The 23,976-nt window shown below is 32.9% G+C and overlaps 1 protein-coding gene across 16 annotated transcripts in view; it reads right to left on the bottom strand.

The window, feature by feature from the left end:
- Positions 1-23,976, bottom strand: part of PPFIA2 (PTPRF interacting protein alpha 2) — a 500,797-nt gene that overhangs the window by 103,483 nt on the left and 373,338 nt on the right. For all 16 annotated transcript variants that reach the window (XM_074402490.1, XM_003927840.4, XM_010338464.3 and 13 more), the window contains 7 exons: positions 21,376-21,597; positions 13,648-13,794; positions 12,488-12,622; positions 6,510-6,593; positions 6,124-6,255; positions 4,500-4,562; positions 146-237 (listed from right to left, as the gene is read on the bottom strand). In XM_074402490.1, coding sequence (XP_074258591.1) covers positions 146-237; positions 4,500-4,562; positions 6,124-6,255; positions 6,510-6,593; positions 12,488-12,622; positions 13,648-13,794; positions 21,376-21,597 — 875 coding nt within the window. The remainder of the gene's footprint in view (positions 1-145; positions 238-4,499; positions 4,563-6,123; positions 6,256-6,509; positions 6,594-12,487; positions 12,623-13,647; positions 13,795-21,375; positions 21,598-23,976) is intronic.

Here is a 23,976-nt window from a genome sequence, read left to right as displayed (position 1 = left end):
ATAAATCAATAAAGAGTCAAAACATGGTAATGACTAGCGAGCAGTAAGAGGTACTGATTTATTTTAGCTGAGGACATAACAAAACCATGAGGGAATTCATGTTGATTTTCAGTGAACTATAAATAAGCTTTTAATTTAATGTTACCTTGATATAGTGGGTTCAATTAAAGAGCCAGTTCTCATTTTCAGTTGATCAAGTTCAGATCTCAGCTTTTCAATTTCTTCTGCTAATCTTTCCTAAAAATCAAAACAAAAAGTTACTCACATGTCAGTAATACCAGCAACCAATTATGATAAACCAGGGTTAATGGCTTTTTTTAAAGGGAACACTGAGGGTATATTTTTATTAAAGGTTATTAGCCACAATAATAAAGCATGCCAAAATTTTTCCCTTGTAATAAAAAATGTGGAGAGCAGAAATCAATAAAAAATTATCTACATTCCCTAACATTCACTAATCCTAAATATTTGAAAATTCATGGGAATATTAAAACTCTGACTAGCTATGTAGACATCACTTAAATATGCAGAGTAGAAATGATATTCAGTTTTAAAAATAAAGAAAATGACTTATTTATGCAATGAATGAAGAATTTCCATTATTCTATGAGGGTTAAAGGACATATAGTTGAAGGAAAAAGATGATTCAATTAAAAGAAAAAGGAAAGAAAAGTAAAAATCATCACCTTAAAGAAAAAAAGCTAACAACCTATTAGCTTCATAGTGGCACAATTATTTGTACTTAATAATTTTCTTCAATTGGCATGGTAGGCTCTGGTCTGTAAATAATCCCTATCTTTATGTCTTAGAGCCTTTAATTAACTGCTCATGTAAGCATTTATTTTGGTTTTAATGATTACAGCTTTTATATTGTTATATATGTCTAAATGTATCCTTCTCGATTTTTCTATTAGTTTTTTCCCCTTCCCAGCACCTAGTGCTTGATATTTTACTTGATTCAAACTTCTTTTTTTAACACACTTTTTTTTTTTTTTTTTTTTTTTTTGTCAATGTGGCCTTTGCAATGTTTTTCTTTTCTGTTCTTTTTATCTCACTACCATCCTACTCTAAGCCCTTTTTAATCTTTTTCCTGAATGATTTTTACAAGCTTCAGTCTCTTTCCTACATATTCCTCTACTAGACATATAATTTTAAAACATATGTGCAATCAACTAATGCTTTGCTTTAAAATGCCAATAGTTTCTTACTGACTTTGAAAATTTCTTTGTTCATTATTTTCACAAATGTGCGGTGAGTACTTCTTGTGTGTCAGGAACCAGAGATACAGTAGTTGGCAGACAAATGTTTTTCCCTCCTGCAATTTACAATTTAGTAGAAAAGACAAACAATAAACAAGTAGAAGGATAGGAATATAGAATGTTGTCAGAAAGGAGAAAACAGGGAGTCATGGAACAGTTTTCAATAAAGTGATAATTGAGCAATAACCTAAATAAAGGAGAAAGTAAAAAATGAAAATATTAGAAAAAGGCAAGGCAGATAAAATCAACAGCAGGTGCATATGCCCATTAGTGGAAGTGAAGTAGAGGGCAAGGAATCCAGTGTGGCTGGATTGGAGAGGTTAAACAGACGAGTAGAGGATGGATTTTTAAAAGTATGATTGCAGAACTCATGAAGGGTAGTCTAAAACACATTGTAAAGTACTTTAAACTCTCTGACTTTTAGGCTGCATGAGATAGGCAACAACTGGAGGATTTTAAAATATTTATTTATTTATTTATTTAGAGACAGGGTCTCACTTTATACCTGCTCCTGGGCTCAAGTAATCCTCCTGCCTCAGCCTCCCAAGCAGTTAGGACTACAGGTATGCACCACTGCACCTCCCTAATTATTTTTATTTTTGTAAAGATGGGGTCTTGCTATGACTCCTGGGTTTTCTAGCAGAGAAGGGAATGATCATTCTAATTGCTGTAAAATAGACTGTCAAATTAAATTGGGAGGCAAAAAAGAGAGGAAATTATTAGGCAATAATGGTTTGGATAAGAACGGTGTTACAGTAAGACTGGCTGTGTTTTGGCTATATTGTGAGAGTAATAAGAGGATTTAATAACTTAAGGATTAAATACTTAGTTTACATATTCTAGTGCCAACTTAACATCCCCATTTGGACACCTAGATATCTCAAATGTAACATGCCAATCTACCCCACTACCACACACCAAACATCAATCACCTAACCTGTTGATTTAAGTAACTAAGAGGATTTAATATTGAACTAGATGTGGAATATGAAATAAACATAGGGGTCAAGATTAAATCCAAGTTTTTTAGCCTGAATAACTGAAAGAAAGAAATTGTGATTATGATTTACTGAGAAGATTGCTGATGTAACAGGTTAGATGATTGATCTTTGATGTGTGGGAGTGGGGTAGAACGGCATGTTACATTTGAGATATCTAGGTGTCCAAATGGGGATGTTAAGTTGGCACTAGAATATGTAAACTCTCTCAGGGGAGAGGACCCAGTAGGTAATCTAAAGTTTGATGTGCTCAATTTATAGATGATATTTAAATCCAGGAGATCAGATGAGGTCACTAATAAAAAATCAGAGAGAAGAAAGGATAGCTAACTAAAAAGTTCAAATTTTAGAGATAAAGATGGAAAGGCAAACACTGAGAAAAGAGGTTGAACATACAGAGGGTTTTGCTGATAATGGACTATAAGTATAGTTAGTTCAGTGGAAATCTGAGGAATTATAGATGTGGTCAGATTAGTGAATGTGCCCAGCTAAATGTGGTGATAGTTCAGAAATGAGGTATGACTGGGGATTTACTCTCTCTGGAGATTGATATAAGCAAGAATGCAAAGCATAACATGATTAGTACTCTTGGCTGCTTAGGCAGATTGTTGGAGTTACAAGGTTTGGGTAGGTGGCGGGGGAGTGGGTTCTGGGGATATTGCCAGGAGCACACAGATCTTTGGATAACATAACACGCACAACAAGATCAAGTCCAAAATTCGCAATCTGCTCAAAAGCTACTTCTTTAAATACATACTAGTCACAGTAAACTTCTGATGATTCATCAGATCAACCATCTTGGTTTTCTCTGTGTTCTTGCAGAGGATTCATCCTCTACCTAGAATGTTCTACCTTTCTCTATTTGTTAAGATTGTATATACATGTCTTTAAGAGGCTACTAAAATATAATCTCCTCTGTGTTGTCTTTGTGAACTACCTCAGAAAGAATCAGATACTGTCTTCTAGGTCCCGTATCACATTGTCCTAAAGACCTATCTATCTATCAGCAGATTATGGACACCATGACTGTAGAATCAAATAGTTATTTTTAATTGCACCATATTTTGCAGAATCCAGTAGGGTTAAATGTGTAATTGTTCTCTCGTTCCTCTATTCTTAATCTTTTCCAATATCTTCCCTATGCCATACTGCCCTCCCCTTCTCTCCCCTTCCCCTTTTGCCCTCCCCTCCCCTCCTCTCCCCTCACCTGCCTGCCTGCCTGCCTTCTTCTCCTCTCCCTTCTTTCCTTCTTTTTCTCCATTCCTTCTCTCTCAATTTCTTCTGTCTTTTGTCAACACACAATTATAGATCACTTCTTAAGTTAGCAACCCTATCTTCTTTAACAAGATAATATAAAATTGTTAACATAAATTTTGTAGGGTAATGAAGAAGGAAAATACATATTAGCAATTAAAAATTTCACAATATACCCTTAGCTGCCTCTTGTACTACATACCCTACAATAGGAATAATTTATTCCAGCCAAATCGTTGTGCCTATTATTTATGATCTCACACTCAGTACCCATCCTCTCACCCCACCAAGCACCTGTGATCATTCTGCACACACTGTCTGAAAGCCTTGCATCAGAGTCCTACTTTTCCTTAAATCTTCAGTCAAATCTTTCCTTCCTGAAGGCTTTGTCCCAGTAGCAATATATCATGGTCTTTCCTACCCATAGCTCTTACTGTCTACGTCACTCATTTGACCATTCGACACTTGGCATCTGCTACCCTGCATCTTCACTGGTTTGTAAAGGCTGTGTTCTCTCTCCACAATTAGATTTGTTTAGCCCTTTTAGAACTAGAATAATGTTTGGACATATATAACTTAGCATAATTCTTATATATAATAGTATTTAATATTATTTCTGCTGAAAGAATATCTAAAACTAGACAAATTAGTGCATATATTTTAATTCTATTTATATAAGACATAAAGTATGACAACAATTTTTAAACGAGTAAGTCAAGATGGTGATTATCCCTTAATGGAGGAGTATGACTATAGACTAATTTGGGGGAAGCTTCTGTAGTGCTAATTTTTGGTGAATTTGGATTGCAAAGATTCATTAAGCTCTCCCTCTCTATGTACCCTTTTCTGCAGGTATAATAAAAAAATTGTTTTACAAAGACAACATACAAAACTTATTTTTTCAAATTTATTTCACAACAAAACATTCATCAGTGGAATAGAAAATAAAAATAGAAAAATGGGCAAAAAATGTAACTTTCTATTATACCTTATCATGTAAAGATTCTTCAAGATTCTTTCTGAAAGTTTCTGATTCTTGAATTAAAACATTCTGAAAGAAAAGAAAATAGCAAAAATAATTAATAAACAAAAAATACTTAAATATATAAATTAATATCCTATCACTCAAGAATCCTCTTGGATTTCTTCCTTGGTACAGCTATTTTTTGGTTTCCATGGAAACCATGTTTTGATGAAATTTTCAAATGTGAGACCTTTACATTTTAAAAAGTACATAATTTAAATGGGAAATGTTATTTTGTAACACTTGGATGAACAAATGAAATATTACATTTCAAGCTATTTCTGTTTGCCTTTTCTTAGCCAACATTTTAAATTAGAAACTATTGGTTATTCTTCAAATAAGAAAAAGTGAATAACAAACTAAGTCTTAGAGGCATTATAAAAAATTCAAAAGAACTCACTTCTATTATCTGAAGAAAGAAATTATCAAATCATATTATTAAAAAGTTCACTTTCTGGACATCTATTACAATGTGGAATTAACAATTTATAATGATACCTAAATTATTAGAGAAATAAAAAATTCCAGCTATTCATAAACCTAATATTACATGTCACAAAGTCATGTGGCAGTAAGTTAGCATCACAGATACTTAAAAGAAACCTTTCCAGAAAATTATTGTTGTTGTTAAACATTATTTATTTTTTTCTACAAAGCAAACAAGTACTACAAGGCATTATTTAAAATAATGCATTCTTTTCAAATTTATAGAGTAAAATTAAACTAAGAGTGTAGTAAATTGTATAGTGGCCATGTATTTGGAGTTGTATGGAAAGAAGACATGCCTTATGACTTTCTAATAGGTAAATTAATGAAACTATTTTGACATTTTATCAAAACATTTTCCCTATTTTGGTGTATCTTATGTATTAAGGGAAAATGTCTAGCTAAAATAGTGATTGGCATTCATTCTAAATTTCCAAAATTATGTGATCATCCGGGTTTTATACCCTACCTGTATTTATGCTCTGGAATTGGTAACCAGCTCACATAACTCTTGCTGGTCTGGTAGCTGCCAACTATCAGTGAGATTTATGTAACTGTAAATCACATTGCAGACTGTACAGAAGCACTTTTTCTGAAATAATGCAGCTGAAAATACTGGGGTCCTGAACCCTCTACTGGGATTGATACCAGTTCTACTGATGACTTAAACTCACTTACATTTTGACTTTTAGACTGGTGTGTAGATATCAGTCACTTGAGACATGAATAGTTCAAACCATCTCCCCCTCTGCAAAAATATTGACTTTTGTCTCGTAACTTTCTATTTTGCATACCAGGCAGAGGATAAATAAAATATTTTCATCATCCAAGCACAGTATATTTTAATACATTTGCCTCATATGAACAAGCCAATATAAAAGATTCATGTATCATGTAACACTTTTGTATTCATCCAAAATTCGATCTTATACTTATTTAAATAAAAATTATGCATTCATTTTTTAAGAATATATCAGGTATTTTTAAAAACGAAGTAAATGGATCATCTGACCATTACAATGATTGCAGCTGTATATAAAACAAACATGATCATAGGAACACTGCAAAATATTCATGTGATTTTACCCTTCTATCATTTTACCTTTTCTTCTAGAGCCGCCATTCTTTCCTTTAAGTGTAGTTGTAGGCGTTCGTTGGATTCAGTCAGAAGTCTATCAACAGTATCCGATAATCTCTTGTTATGCTCCTCATTCATTTTCTCTCTTTGCCTAGCCTTACATTTAAAAAAATGAAATAAAAATATATTTGAAAACTGTTTGAGATTATTTTTACAGTTTTGCTAGTTTAAATTGAATTAAATTTTACATCTGTTTTGATTAAAATGGTGGAAACATTTTTCTTCAAAATTTACAGGGCATATTTGTAAGCTTTAAATATAACCCATACTCAAGTGAAGGCTTTCTTTTTATACAAAGAATATGAATTCATAACCTGCTGATGGGAGGTAATAGTTCTTAATACACATACTCTTTGAAGTTCTTGATTTTTCTCTTCAAGTTGACCCTCTAGATGTCTCATACGTTCTTCAATATTTCCATGTCTCTCTTCAGCCTGTTAAGAAATATGATAAGGCACCTGAAATGTAAGATTTGGTTTACTCTTTTCCTCCAAATAAATTGAAATAAAATGTAAAGCAAGCTACTACCAACTGCAAACATAGTTTTTAAAAAATAAACTTTCTTCAAACAGGCAGCTGAACAGCATTGCTTGAAATGTGTCAGCTACAAAGGCCTGTTACATCCAAGCATCAGCAAAACATTGGAGTTATTTATGAGCAATGAAATCAGCCAAATGTAACATGCAGACTGTGCATGGTTTGAACACAAACCTGCCATTGTCCGATTTTAAGCTCCTGAAGCACTGAACTGCACAGATGGTTGATTATCAATAAATAAAAGTAACATAATTTTTATAAACGAAAAGAAAAACTTAGATGGATTCTATTTAGCAATAGAAAGTAAAGTCCAGTAGGACTACCTTCCTACGTATGGAGATCATTTCTTGTAGTTTAGCTTCCATAACATATTGATAATCATCAGATGAGGTAGAAGAGGTTGGATCAGACTAACGAGTCAAGGAAAAGGAGAGGGACAAAATTGAAAAATCAGAACTAAAGACACTGACACTGAACAGAACGTAGCACAGAATGCTTAAAAGAAAAGTGTGACAGCAAATTTAATACTTTAATAGACAGAATTTTATGTGGAAAGAACTACACTGATATTTGGTGAACACGATGCAGTTGATGATTTTAAATAAAAAACAATAATATACTAAAATAAAAAGCTATCAATCTAAGACATGAAAGGTTAGTGATGGCTAGCAATGAGAGACTACTACAGAATGAATAAAGCAACTCTGAAAGAGTTATATAATAATTGGAATTATGGGAAACCAAACACCAGAATATGTCTCTGATAGATTGTTAAAAGTTTGTATTTCGGTTTGTTTATGTTACTTAAAAATAATGAAAACAATGTATCACAATGTTGAAGAAAATGCAGGGCAATGACTCAGGTGTAATTAATTTGGAACAAAATTTATTCTAAACCTTGCTTTGGAGAAATAAGATAAAAAACTAAGCCACGGGGTTATTATGAGTAGTCCCCAATTCAAGCAAGATTGAGTTTCCTCAGCAACAGGAAAACTTATGAAATGACTTCTGGTCTGTGAATGTGCATATGATCATTGGTCTAGAACCTAATGGCCTACTCTCAGATATAGGTTTAATTAGAGATTTTAAATGAAAATGATTAAAAGCCCTCGAATTATCAAGCTGACAATAATTCTGTGAGAACAAGAAATCTTGGTTGTGACTCTCCTGACATCAGGGGCCAATTCAAAGCTATTCCTTTACTGATTTGTTGCTGGGGAAACAAAATAGTGCCTAAGGTGAATAGGCAGCACAGTTGCCTTGTGAGCTCATGTTTGCCCAGTGCCAAGGTTAGATACATGTCTTGGAGGTGACTGTCAGGTTACCACAGGTGCAGAGTGTTCAACACATGTGACATTGCTGATAGCAGAATTGTTAGTATGTTATGCAGGGATTACATATGAAGTTACATCAACATTTTAATCCTTGAAAGTTAAATAATTATTATATCTAAATGACTCTATGTTAGGACTACAAATTTTAACTCCAGAGCATATTCTATCACAGTTTATAAGTTCATTCTAAAACCGTGAAACTCACTTTATGCCAATATAGAACTATATGTAAATATGACATGCAGTAACTGAAAAGAAACAGTAACCTATTCATGTATCGATTCAGATGCATATATACTATTTTATGCAATAAATTCCAATTTTTCCAATTTAGTCTATGAAAGCAAACATTTAACATTTCAATTCTGGTGTGCTTATGCAAACTACAATTAAATATTTACATTTTGTAAGGTTTTCCTTTGGATATTCTTATTTTATAAATGGGGAAGATAATAAAGATATAATAAATAACCTCCATGTTGACTTCAAATTTCCAAGTAGAAACTACACAGAGTTACCATGATCCCCAAATGTCATAAAATCGTTTTTTAATATCATTTAAAATTTAGAGTTATACTAAGAATATAGTAAGTGGGTCAAAATGTTGTTGAAATTATACAACCTAAATTCATAAAGGTATTTCTGATCCTTCAAAAGTACATTTTAACATGAGTTAGTGGTGTTAAAATTAATTAGATGACTGACTCAAGATATTTGAGACATGAATATTTCAACTGTCAAAACTGTGTCTTCAAAAATGCAAGTTTTTAGAGTCCTTTAAAACTTCTAGCTGTTTCTATTTATTTAAACTACATCAAACTTAAAAAAAAAATAACACGAAACAGCAAAATTTTGAAAATTCATTTCAGAGATAAATAAGAATTTTGTTCTGTTTAAATTACTATTCTATTGCTGATACATTTTATTGATACTAGAAATAAAAAAACCTCATTCACAATGAATTATGTCCTTGCTAAAGAAATATGCATTTTAATTAAAAAGTAGATATGATAAATCATAAGACTAGGAGCCCAAAGTAGTCATTTTTGGTTAATTGCCTATAAATTTGCCAAAGCAAAAGTTTTAGTTGTATCCATAGCTATTAACCAATAATTCTGACTTTCTAAAAGCTATAAAGCTCCACCTACAAACACAGATACACACACACATACATATTAAAAGGAGAAAAATAGTTTTACCAACCATACATAATACATTCAGACATCTCTTCTAAATAATACATACTGGGACCAATTTTCAACCAACACTACTGATTTGGAGTCTATGTGAGGACTACAGTTTCAGCAATTGTTGTAAATACAAAGATCACACAGAAATAGTCTGCTATTTTTTCTACTCCTTGGTGAGAAACTGAGTTTATCTTGGTTTCACTCCTTAATATAATATAGAAAAATTTAAAATATACCAGAGGTTTTAGGATAAACTACAGAGAGAAATGGTTTTGAGAAAAACATGAATAAACTTAGAAATGAAAAAGAAATTAAGTTTAAAGAGAAAGACCTAAAAAGAAGAAGAAGAAAGAAGAAAGAAGAAAGAAGAAAGAAGAAGAAAGAAGAAAGAAGAAAGAAAGAAGGAAGAAGAAGAAGAAGAAGAAGAAGAAGAAGAAGAAGAAGAAGAAGAAGAAGGAGAAGAAGAAGAAGAAGAAGAAAGGTGACAGTAAAGTAGAAAAAAAGGATATTGGCCAAATAAAATGTCTGAGGGGTTGTTAAGAATATCACTCAAAATATAGGAGGAGAAACCCAGGTTTAAGCCAAAAAGAAATATTTTTACTTTAGTGGGTAGTCAAAAGGTTAACAAACAGAAAAGGACTATCATGGGCCATAATAGGGAAATATAAAAAGCAATTGAGATAAAAAAATAGGTTATAAATATAGATCCTAAAGGTCTTGAAAACAGAGTACAAGAAAAAGTACAAGATTGTTGAAATCACAAAACTTGGGACAAGAAGTGAAAGGGTGATCCTCAAATGTTACAAAAATTTTACAGGCAAAGGGAATATGTTCAGGATAAAATCTTAATACTTAAGGAGCTTTCATAATGAATAAAATATAGCAATAATATAAAAAGTATATATTTGAAATATGTTGTTGACATAGCACCAATCAGAACAGAAAGTATTAAAAAGGAGAGTGAATTACAGCATTTGAAGACTTTTTAGAAGAACTACAATTTTCTGAAAAATGAAATCCAAAGGATGCATAGACAGTGTAATTTTGACAGTATTGTAAGTAGGAGAAGACTGAGGAAGTTATTTTTTTGTGCCCAAGATTGTGTGTGTGTGTGTGTGTGTGTGTGTGTGTGTGTGTATGTATATATATGAATTTAACAGAATAGACAAGGGCAAAGAATATAAGCCACCTAATTCCAGTTATTTTTATATATTCTAAATCAAGAATTCTCGGGAATATTTAACATAAAACCCTTTATGTAAAATATTATATTTTAAACTATGCTTTTATTCTCAGTCTATCAAAAGCTAATGAGGAGCAATGATTTTCTGAATTGTAAATTGTGTTATTTGGGGGAAATTGCAGACTTTCTTATGTTTTAGTCAGGATAATATTGATAATTATTTTAAGCTACAATTTTACAAAAATTATTTTTCTTTTCTTTCTTTCTTTTTTTTTTTTTCTTTTTTTTTTTTTTTTTTTTTTTTTTTTTTTTTTTTTTTGAGATGGAGTCTCTCTCTGTTGACCAGGCTGGAGTGCAGTGGCACCATTTCGGCTCACTGAAACCTCCACCTCCCAGGTTCAAGCGATTCTTCTGCCTCAACCTCTTGAGTTCCTGAGTAGCTGGGACTACAGGTGCATGCTACCACGCCTGGCTAATTTTTGTATTTTTAGTAGAGATCCGGTTTCACCATATTGGCCAGGCTGGTCTCAAACTTCTAAACTTGTGATCTACCCTCTGCAGCCTGTCAAAGTGCTTGGATAACAGGCGTGAGCCACCGTGCCTGGCCCAAAAGTTATTTTTCTTATTCAGTCACTCATCTAACCCCTCAAAACAGTAAAAATGAAAAAGATAACTCTCTTTGAAAGTCCTTTATGTTCTTTAGATGAAAAATCTAATTATGCATATCTTAGTCTATGTTATAGTTATTAAGACCAGTGTTTGCAAAAAAAAAAAAAAAAAAAGTGAAATATCTATATGTTTAAACAACTTTATATAATTTAGGGAACATTTTTTTCAAATTAAGTGATAAATTTATCTTTATCTTAGAAATCACACATTTCTGAAATTGCCAGAATGGTTTACTGGCATGGGTTGTGACTATAGAAGGATTTGATTTATAAACTTATCTTAATCAGTTTTATCCAACTAGTCACTCCAGTACTCTGTAAACAGCAACTATTTCAATTCTCTCTAATCCTGCTCTACTTTGTCAAAGGTTTGCCTTTCATTACCTGGTTAACTCTCCTATTTTAACCAACGGGGAGATCAATTCACTGTTCATTATTAATTACTTGCTTTTTTAGAAAATCAAGCATGTGTGTCTGCTTCATTGCTTCATCAATTATTTTGGGTAAATCCTAATGCCATAATTTTTAACTTAAACTTACTTATCATACTCATTTATTGTAGTAGCCTTGAAAACTTAGCAAATATTAACAATTGTGTAAAAATATAAATTGTGTGATTATTTGTGAATTCATATCAAAAGTCAAACATACTTTTAGTGACAAAATGCACTTTTATATGACTTGTAACATATAGACATACACACACACACACACACACACACACACACACACACTTTGAAATGATGTCACTTCCATTTGCCTGTCAGAGGTCAGAATACTGCTTTTAAACATTATAATGCTTATAAAATTATAAAATATGAAATAGTTGCAGAATCTACTGGCTACATTATGGCAGAAAGTTTTGAACATTCCTCAGAGTATTATTGATTTTAATTTTTCAGAAGAAATTACAATCATAAAAAACACTTTCTGATTATTTAATTGTTTTAGACCTCAAACTTTTATACATCTAACTTTCCATTTCTGACAAGTTTTTTACTGTCATTGGAGAGGAATCAAGAAGTTATGATATTTTCTATACTTCTAATAGAAATTGATGTGAAACCTGTTAAATTGTTATGTCTCATATAGATAACATTATCATTTTTGTTTATCTCCATTATTATTCTTATAGAAATATTACCATAGACAATTAACTATAACAATGGCATGAAATCGTTACTTGTTTTGTTAATGTTTAAATAGGTAGGGAAAACATCACATTTATATAACAATTATTCTTGCTGCTATAAATATGTATGAGAATAAAACAATTCACTTAATAACAGATCAATATAATAAAGATTAAATTAATTAATTTTTATAGAGCCTATAGAAAATCTTTATAGATTCCATTTTGATTGCCAGTCCTTTCTACAAACATATCTAGGTTGACCAATTGTTCTAGTTCAATACCTTTGTTAAGGCTGCAATTCTCTGAGCCAGTTCAGCCTCTACTTCAGGCAATGTTTCAGCCTTTCTCATGGTCTGCTGCAACTTTTGTTCAGCTAGCTCAAGACGTTCTTGTAACTGTCTGTTTTTTTCTTCCATCTGAAATGGGAATGGGAGCAGAGACACTTAAGAAGTCAGAGTTTGAATAGCAAACACCAGACACCAAGGGCTTTGCACCTCAGTCATGATTCTAGATTTAAAATTAGTCACTGCCATACCTAAATGTGCAATATGTTGATTGTTGTCTTGTTTTCATATACTGCTTATCTATTTTCCTTCACAAAATTCAGCACATTAAAAAAATGAAAAGGCTCTTACCATTGGCAGCAAAAAGGAAAGAAATTACTCATGAGTACAAATCTGAACAAAGGGAATATAGCTCAGTACTCAGACATCAGATATACCACCATAGCAAAATACTGAAAATCATGGTATTTAGACTGAAGTGGGAAAGGTAATGTAGCATTATGATCCAGGCTCTAGAGAAAAGGTTGACAAACGTTTTCTGTAATAAGCCAGATAGTAAAAATTTTAGGTCTCATGTATTATATGGCCTGAATCCCAAATACTCAACTGTGCTGTAGCATAAAAACAATCGTAGACAATGATCAAATGATTGGGCATGGCTGTGTTCCAATAAGACTTTATTTACAAGAGCAGGCAAACAACCAGCTTTGGCTCATGGCTATAGTTTGTCTATTCCTGCTATAGAGCCCAATAAACTTAGAATTCCACTATATTGGCTCTGGTATTTAGTATATGTATGAGCTTGGGAAAGTGTGACTGTCTCTGAACTATAGCGTCTTCAGTATAATAACTCTAACTACTTCACAGGTGGTGGTTAGAATTAAGCGAGGTAATACATGAAAACTGTTTAGCACGATTTCTTGTTCATGCCTAGATGAAAATAATAGTCATTATTTGTATTATTAAGATAAATAACTTATCTTTCTAAAAAGTAAATTTCATACTAAAAATTATATTTGTTTCAGTATAAAATTTTACATTTTAGAGAATGGTTAATCAAACATCTGTCAAGAATTAGCCTGATTTATTTACTCCATGTTTTGCAAGAATGATGAGAATGAATGGACCAGAACAAAATCAAAACAGAGATACTGAACCTGCCGTAGGATAGCTTCTTTATTTGCTAACTCATTTTCTAGTTTATCATTCATGTCATGTATGGAGGTAGATTCTCTCTGAGCACTGAGGTAACGCTTTTCAAGGGTTGTAATTCTTTCTTCCATATCTTCTTTTTGTGCCATGGCCTACAATTAAAATAATTTATAAAAAAAGAAAATCAGATTTTCAGATTGTTTAATTATTATCATATTACTTAAATAAAATAGAAACATAAAAATTACTCCATTCTTGAAGTAAATACTCATTCCTTTCCTTTCATTGAAAGGAATGTGAGATTTTAGGTGCATTTTCCCAACTTAGCTGTCAGAATTATTTTTATATCATCGGTTAACCAAAAGCTTTCTACTATATAAGAATGCAGTGGAGTAGTTTTTGAAACTATCTACTGTAGAATTGGCCTTCTTTTAAGACAAGTGGCACATAAATTAGTTCATTATGCAGTAAATTAAGTACAATTATGAGTAGAGTTGCAACTCAGAAAATTGTTAAAATGGTGGCTGCAGTTTCAAATTGTAAAGCAATCTTCAAATAGACAACAAATACCATTCACATTCTTACCTTTACATATAAGAAAGAGGAACTCTGTTGTTAAAAAACTGGAGGAAAAAATATCACATTTGGATCTTATTTTCAAAAAATTTACCAATTGACTTAGAAACTTAACAATTTATCTAGTTATGTACTGTTTCAATTACATGAGTTTAGAGAAGTCAATGAACACACAAATACAGGAAAACATCAAGTGCAAGGGGAGAAAATAATGGCATTGATAATATTTTAAACTAATTTTTAAATAATCAAATTTATAGATAGTAATAGGGAGATGATTTTACCTTACTAACAGCTTACATGAAAATTTATTGGTAGGTAGATAACCTACTTTATTGACAATATGTTGAGAGAAAATCAGTGCAGAAGTGAGGCTCATTGGCCTGGAATGGTTTCCTCAGAATGTGGGAAGCTTCTTTGTATAAAAATCCTGAAATGGAGGAAACAGTGATAGTTTCCATATGTTATTATCCAGATTCATTTCATCACTTATTCCTAACCAGTGCCTTTGTCACTCTCCTACAGGGTCCAGAGCCAGTCCTGTCACATATAATAATTAGATAAGCAGACAGCCTTTCTTTCAATTTTCCTTCCTCTTTTTTTGAGATGATAACTCTGATGGAAGTATAGGTAGAATAAAAAGCAAAATAAGGAATAAAATAAGTAATATCCTAATCTAATGTAATAGCAAAACATAAATTTTGTTTAAATAAAGAGAGAAAATACCAGAAGTAGTAAATAAAAATGTTGAAATTAAAAATCTCAGGGACATGAGATGAAAAATTGAAATGAGAGGCTGTTTGTGTTTATATGTGTACCATCTTTATACATGTCATTAATTGACTTAGAAAATTTATGTGTATATATATATACATATATATGTATATATATAAATTAAAATTAATTCAAAAGTAATAGATCATCTGGATGTGGTGGCTCACACCTGTAATCCCAGCACTTTGGAAGGCTGAGGTGGGCAGATCACTTGAGGTCAGGAGTTCAAGACCAGCCTGCCTGGCCAACATGGTGAAACTGCATCTCTACTTAAAATACAAAAATCTTAGCTGGGTATTGTGGCACATGCCTGTAATCCCAGCTACTCAGAGAGGCTGAGGCATGAGAATTGGTTGAACCTGGGAGGCAGAGGTTGTAGAGGACTGAGATTGCAGCACTGCAATCTCAGCCTGGGCAACAGGACACGACTCCCATTTCAAAAAAAAAAAAAAAAAAAAAAAAAGTAATAGATCTACAATGAAACTCATCATGTTGTCCCTAGCATTCCGCTCATCACAAATCAGCTCTCCCTCTCACATTTTCTATCTTTTATTCTCCTTACTTTTACTCCACCCTGCTTCCCGAGAGATATTTCTAAATGCCAGTCTGATCATATTGCTTATTGGTTTCAATACCTTTATTTCTTCCCCTCGATCTGCAGGGTAAAATCTGAGCTACAAAGCCTGGGATAAAAAAGTGGTTTTGTGATCTGATACTTCCTTACTTCTGAGTACTGGGGCTAATAATGACCCCCCAAAATTCATGTCCATTTTAACCTGTGAATGTGACCTTATGCTCCAATAAGATTGTATTGACATAATCAAGTTAGGATGAGGTCATATAGACTTAGGATAGGCCATAAATCCAATGACTGGTATTTTTATAAGGAGGGGATTTGGGGACACAGAGATATATGGAGAAGAAGGAGGAAGGCAGGCAGAGACTGGAGTTATACTGCTACCAGCCAAGAATATCAATAATTGCCAGTAACCATTAGAAACTAGAAGGGGTGAAGAAGAAATCTCACTAGAGCCTTCAGAGATAATATGACCCTACTGAAACATTGATTTCAGACTTAAAGCCTCCAAGACAATGAGTGACTAAATTATGGTTGTTTTAAGCCATCTAGCCTGTGGCAATTTGTTGTGGCAGCCCTTCAAAACTAATACACTCTGTGACTTCGTGTCTACCTGAAATGTGTTTTGTCTCCTTTGTCTAGCTCAATCCTACTGACCATCGAGACCTAGTTAAAAGCTACTTGGTTAACTGTGTTGATACTAAAGTGTAAATGTAAGAAATTAATCTATGAATTCAGCAAAAATTAGCCAGAATAATTTTTAAGAAATATATGCATATCTCCAGATTTTAGGCATCCCAGATAACAACTACTATTTTTAAAACTACTTATTTTCACTTTTGACTTTTTCTGTTTTACATATTTTTTATCTCAGTGAGTGATGGTAGAGTTTTTATCTTAGAGTGCTTAAGATTGTATTCTGTCAGCTTCATTTTTCCCAACAGAACTCTGGGAAAATTTTGTGGCTTTAAGAGAAAAGTCTAAAGCTAACCTGCATATATAAACTTCTTACTAAATTTTAACAGCAATAAAATCAATAAAAGGCATACACACATTTCTCAAGAACATGAGCATTGAAGTAGTATTTACTTGCTCCAAATGCTAGTTTGGGACACTTATTAACTCTGTTACAAGGGGTCAATGTTGCTCACCTATTCTGTGCTTCACCTTCTTCATATATTGCGTGGGTTGAGATTCTAATATGCATCACATAGCATATTATTGTTGGTAAGAATTAGAAAGTGCTTTGTATGGCGTTGCATGTAGAAAATATCCTCAATAAATAATAGCTTTTTAAAATTATTAATCACTATTATTTCTACAATTAGATGATCTCACTCTATGACATACATTACATGCAGGGATTTTTGTATTTTGTAATTTTGGTACTGCATTTTTGATTCAGTGATTCATGTGGGAGATTCAATTTTTAACTGCAGGCTGTGTTGCCAAAAATGAACTGGATTTACAAGTCAGAGAAATAGTTTTTCCCTCTGTCATTTGGAAATTCTAAAAAAAGAAGCTTTTCTAGTCCCTAAAACTTGCTACCAAAAAAAAAAAAAAAAAAAAAAAAAAAAAAAAAAAAAAAAAGAAAGAAAAAGAAAACAAAATAAAGTTGCAATCATCTCTTGAAGTTTATATCTATAAATTGGATTTTTTATATCTAATAAATATAACTCTCTGGTAACTTAGATCTATTAAAGTTAAAAATATAACTACATGTTTCAGATAATAGAAAAGCCAACACTGATATGTATTTAATTCATTTAATCACATAGTGAAATTCTGAATAAATGTTAACAGGAAGTTGGAAAGATAGGATAGATTCACAAAACAAAATATAATTAAAATATTCCACTGAAAATTAGTTATTTGCACAGCTATGTATTTAATGATATATCATTATCCATATACAATTATTAAGCCTCTTGATTAAAAACTGGAGAGATAAGCTACTTTTATGAGATTGTCTATTTTTCTAATATGTGTACTGTGTCTAGCTTTAATTCAACTCACCTACTCTTCATAGGCGAAAATCAATTTAAGGAGTTTTGTTTGAAGACAAAATATAAAATGAAAGTAAATTTTAGATACATTTCCTTTTGACACAGAAAAATTACATTCTGAAGCCATCAGTGGAACATATTTATAAATTAGGTTGGTTCAAAAGTAATTGCAATTTTTGCCGTTCAAAATAATAGTTCATTTTAGATACCTTAGAATGTCCTCACATACAAAGCAAAATACCTTTCAATTTTTATGTTATTTTCTTATTTCCTAATTTTTCCTTAATTATTGCAACAAAGATTTATTACCTGTACAATTTATAAATCATACTATGCTAGCAATGCTATAGGAGTACCAAGAAAAAGGAGCTGTTTTTTTTTTTTTTTTTTTTTTTTTTTTTTTTTTTTCTACTAAGAAATTTGCAATGTGTCTCACACCTGTAATCCCATACCATTGGGAGGATGAGGTAGGAGGATCTCTTGAACCCAGAAATTTGCCACCAGCATGAGCAACCTAGTGGGACCCTGTCTCTACAAAAACTACAAAAATTTTCCAGACACTCTGATGTATGCCTGTAATCTTAGCTGCTCCAAAGGCTGAGATGAGAGGATTGCTTGAGCCTAGGAGATTGAGGTTGCAGTGAGCTGAAAACACTATTACACTCCAGCTTGGGCAACAAAGCAAGACTCTGTCTGTAAATAAATAAATCAATAAATAAAAATTTAAAAAGAATAATTAAGAAAAGAAAAAGAAACTTGCAATCTAGTTGACCTGTGTGACCATAGCACAGAAAAATATTATTCAGGAAAATAAAAACTTTAAGTGTTAAGTAATTTGTTTGTTAAGTATGTGATTTTCACATCTTCTTGCTTATTCCAAAAAATGACCAAGATATCGATTGTTTAGAGGACAGTTATACTGTAGCTGCATTTTTGTGATGGTTGCTATCACTGAATAAATTATTACAGTGTGCTGATTTTGGAAGCAGTTCATAGTGGAAGAGGCACAGGTTTTGAAGCCATGCTGATCTTGTTTCTCTTCGGTGCGGATGGGGAGGGAACCACACAGGCCTTTGGCAAGTTACTTTACCTCACTGAACCTTAATCGTTTTCATCTGAGAAAAATGGAGATAATAATTAGTATTTCCCCTTTTTGTCAATTGTGAGGAGTTAGAGAAATTCTATGTAATACACCTGTAATAGTTTTCACATGTGACTGGTCCTTAACCAATTCTTCACAAACCAGGGGCCTGTGTCTTGAGACCTGAATATTTCAGAAGCAGCTTATTTAGCTTTCACAGTGCTGTGTGTGTGTGTGTGTGTGTGTGTGTGTGTGTGTGTACAAAAAAAAGGTGATGCATACTATAATGCAGTCGGAGTACAGGCCCTTTCACAGGTCTCATCAACGCCATCACTTCCTACTGTCTTGCACCTGGCACTTAACACTTTTCCATTGCCAGCCTGGCTCTGAAAACATTTGTGTTCACAACCGCCCTTTAAAGGTGGATAACAAGAGATATTCCTTTCTCACGAAACTCTTCTAAAATATAACTATGTAGAAATGATGGAGATGACAATAATAGTTGTATTTAAAAATAATTCCATGTGAAAGGAGAACGTTATGACCATTAGAATGATTCCCAATAACCTGGCATCAGAGGAGTGACATTTTCCATCTGACTGGGTGTTTTGTCACCTACATTCAGAGACTATCAGTATCAAGGAGTTATTTTTAAATGGGCAGTAAGAAAATGGGAATTGGATCCTGGGCTTTACCTCTAGGTGATGCTGGACTAGATAAGCATCAATAGAGCAGTGAGTACTAAAATGAAAGGAAATCAGCTAAATCTCCAGAACCAAGAGAATGAAGATAGAGAGAATGAGCAACAGATGAAGTGAGCCTGGTGATCTGAATGCCAGATATCCTAGTGATTCCTTAAGAGTAAACAGAAGAGGGGTTAAACTGCCTTTACTTTACGAATTCTCTGAATTTGAATTGTGGGGAGGAGTGAAGAGGAGAGATGCATCCATGAACTATGAATTCCTAAAAGTTGTGTCATCTGTGCTACAGTGGAGCAGTCTACCACTTCATGGTTCACCTATATTTTTGTTATGTTTTGCTAATAGGCATTGTCTTAGTACATATTCTGATATCATTCATACCTTCTGATACTTACTTATAAATATCTATTCTTTCAAGAAAGATTTTTTGAGTGTCCATGATACAATCAATAGCTGTGTAGGTACTCTGATGACAGCAGTGAACAAATCAAGAACAAAAAATCCTACCCTTACAGATCTTTACAAATAGTTGGGGAGGGAGGCATATGATAAACAAGTTTATCAGTTAAATATATATTTTGTCAGATGACAGAAGTCATGTGGGATGTTTATTTAATCAAAAGAAGAAAGAGAGTGTATATGTGTAAACACCAAGGTCTGGGGACATTTCACTTAGAAAACAATATTGAGCAAAGTCAGAGGGAAAATAAAATGCAATAAAGCAGGTCTGGCTTGCTTCAGAGGTCACTCCAGTTGAGCAGGGGGTGTTAAGATGAGATAGTAGATGGTTTCTAAGAGGTCAGGAAGGTCATAGTGGAGATTGTATATGGCTTTTAGACCACTATAAGGGCTTTGATATTACTATAAGTAAAGTAGGTAGTCATTAAAAGTCATTTAAGAAGAAAAGTGACATGAACTGACTTACAGGCAGGCTGCTCAAGCTGCTGTGTTGAGCATAGACTGAGGTGAGCTGAAAGCATGAGCAGGAAGACTAGGCAACAGACTATTGAAATAATCCAGTGAGAGAAAGTGATTGTGTAGGAAAAGAAAAAGCCATGAAAATTCTAAGAGGTCTGATTATGAATAGTTTGAAATTGGATTTACTGCTGAATCAAACTGAGTAGGTGAAAGGAAAGACCTTAAGGATATCACCAATTAGGTACATAGAATAGGGCCAACTTGATGAACAACTAGCAAATTATATACAAAACATATTTTAAAAAGGTAAAAAGTATATTATTTAAAAGAATATGTAAAAATGAAAAGGCAAAGAGTCAGAAAATACAATTTCCACAAATATAAATAATTTTCTTTTTATTTGTGAGTGAAAAGTTGAAAAAGTTAAAAGATTCTAAACTTTCACCTGAGCAGGTACAATGATTTGACAGTGTTACAAATCAAGTCTCTAAGTATCTTTTGCAGTAACTTAAAGTACTGTCTTTTTTCACTTGATCTTAGCCAAGAGGCTGAGAAGTGATTAAAGCAGTCATTTTTTTTTTAAGTATAAGAAGGAAAGTATAAGAAGGAACTTTAAGTCTAACAGGAATGTAATATATAGACAAAGAAAGGTTATGTTATACATATATGTGTGTGTACATGTATATTCACAGATGTACATTCATATTCATAAACATAAAACCAAAATAAGCAATGAAACAATTTAAAGTATTTTTTTTAGTATTCCTACCTGCTAAGAGTATAGCAATTCATGATTCATACCATATTTAGGATTATTTAAAATTAAAACTTAGATTTAAAATATTGTATTAACAGCTTCAGAATGTCTTTGTTATATCAGAGACTTGATACACACATTTCTTTCCATATATATTTAAAGCATTCATAAAGTAAACTATTTTTGCCTTATCAAACAAGTTTCATAACTAATATGCATGCAAAAGTAAAAATATGGTCTTTCGAGAAGTAAAAAGTATATGGTCATTGTGGGAAATTATGGAAACAGCACTTCAGAAGCAGAATTCAGAAATCAAAGACTGAACGTGACATGAATCACTTACCTCCCTAATGTCCCTTTGATACTTGGTGTTCATTTCTTCTGTTTTAATGAGATCCTTTCTTGCTGTCTCTGCTTCCTGTTCCACCTCTCCCACCCGGGAAGAAAGGGCTGCTAAACGTTCTTTCATCTGGGCCATTTCATAGTTTTGCTTTTCAAGTAATTCTTGTAGTTCAACTATTTGACTAGTGTCATCAGTTGAGTCTATAGAACCATTGGACAAACGCTGCAGGAATAGAAAAAAAAAATGGCATAAAGAATTCTCATCTTTAAAATTTAAAATAAACTTAAATAAATGAAACTGACACTGCTTTCACACTGAGAAATAAGAACTTCTGAAAAGAACTAGTTTTGCTGAAAAACTAAGTTTCTGAGAAAACTGTTAACTAACATTAAAATATTAAGGTAGATCAGTAATTTTCAAACAGGTTAATAGATGTATTCGAACTGAAAACTATACTACTCTCTATATGTATATAAAACATAGCATAAAACACTGACTCATCTATCCTAAACATTTAAGTATCAGCTACTATGTTATCAATTAGATATATAATTTACTATCAATTTACAATATTATATTGATATAACACGTTATTTTTAATTAATAGGTAAGAACCTATAAAATGTGCAATGTTAAAATTTTTGTTCAGGATTCTTTGTAAATTTTTATTTTCAGTGGTGCCCAGAAAAAGAACTTACCAAATATTTTTTGTTAAAGATTATTCCTGTTGTGAATCTGACCTAGCTGGAACAAACATATAGTACAGAAAAGTCTTAATTTCTATATTACTGCTAACATAAAAATCATGTGGCCAGCATGGTGGTTAACACTTGTAATCCCAGTACTTTAGGAGGCCTAGACTGGCAGATCACAAGGCCAGGAGATCGAGACCAGTAGGCTAACACAGTGAAACCCTGTCTCTACTAAAAATATGAAAAATTAGCCAGGCATGGTGGAATGGCCTGTAGTCCCAGCTACTCGGGAGGCAAAGGCAGGAGAATCACTTGAACCTGGGAGGCAGAGGTTGCAGTGCACTGAAATCGTGCCACTACACTCTAGCCTGATGACATAACAAGACTCTGTCTCAAAAAATAAAATAAAGTGTGTGCATGGAACTCACAGGAAGGAGGCTGGAAAACATTATATATTTTGTGAGCTGATTTTTCTACTTTCTGGAAGGACTGCCTAGAAACCAGAGGTTTCTGAAAGTATGTCTTCAGAAGTATGCCCTAGAGCTAAAGTCTAAAATATACAAACAATCCAAACAACTCAATGGGAAGAAAACAAATCCCCAGATTAACAGGCAAGAGATCTGAATAAACATTTCTCAAAAGAAGACATACAAATAACCAGAGGATATATGAAAAAATGCCCAATATCACAATGCATCAGGGAAATACAAATTAAAACCACAGTGAGATATTACTTAATATCTGTTAGAATGGCTATTAGCAAAAAGCAAGTAAGTGTTGGTAAGAGATTAAGAATGTGGGGAAAGGGAACCCTTGTACACTACTGATAAAAATATAAATTAGTATAGCCACTATTGAAAAAAATGAGAGTTCCTCAAAAAATTAAAATTATCATATGGTTCAGAAATCTCACTTCTGGGTATATAACCAAAGGAATTGAAATCATGTGTTGAAAAGATATCTGTACTTCCATGTTCAATGCAGAATTATTTACAATAGCCAAAATACAAATCAGCCTAAGTGTCTATCAATGGATGAATGGGTAAAAACAAATGTGGTATACATACACACTGAAATACTATTCAGCAGCTAAAAAGAAGGAAATTCTGTCATTTGTGACAACATGGATGAACCTGGAGGACATTACGCTAAGTGAAATAAGCCAGGCACAGAAAGACAAGTACTTCTTGACCTTGATTATCTGTAGAATCTAAAAGAGTCAAACTCATAGAAGTTGATAGTAGAATGGTGGTTGCCAGAGGCTGGAAAAGGAGGAAGGCTGTGATGAGTAAATGGGTGATGTTAGTCAAAGAGTAAAACATTTCAGTTATGCTTTAAAAATTATGGTCTATTACACAGCATGATGACTATAGTTAATAAAAATACATTGATAAAAGATATTTTAAGTGTTCTCACCACAAAAATGATAAGTAGGTGAGTGATGGATATATTAATTAACTTGTTTGAATCATTCTACATTGTATACATATATCAAAACATTACATTGTGTCCCGTGATATATACAACTATTATTTGTCAGTTAAAAATTAAGAGACCAGGTACTGTGGCTCACTCTTTTAATCCCAGTGCTTTGGGAGGCTGAGGCAGGAGACTGCTTGAGGCCAGAAATTTGAGACCAGCCTGGGTGACATAATAAGACCTCATCTCTAGAAAAATATTTTTAAAAACCCAAAACATTAGGGTGTGGTGGCATATACATGTAGTCCTAGCTCCTCAAGAGGCTGAGGCAAAAGGATGGCTTGATCCCAGGAGTTTGAGGCTATAGTGAGCGATGATCATGCCACAGCACTCCAGCATGAGCAACAGAACCATATGGTGGAAGGAAGGAAGGGAGGGAGGAAGGGAGGAAGGAAGGGAGGAAAGAAAGGGCTACATGTGGTGGCTTGCT

This window comes from Saimiri boliviensis, chromosome 7, assembly GCF_048565385.1.
Source record: "Saimiri boliviensis isolate mSaiBol1 chromosome 7, mSaiBol1.pri, whole genome shotgun sequence".
NCBI classification, from domain to species: Eukaryota; Metazoa; Chordata; class Mammalia; order Primates; family Cebidae; genus Saimiri; species Saimiri boliviensis.
The sequence above is the reverse complement of the archived record's forward strand: the minus strand, read 5'-3'. Positions and strand labels throughout refer to the sequence as shown.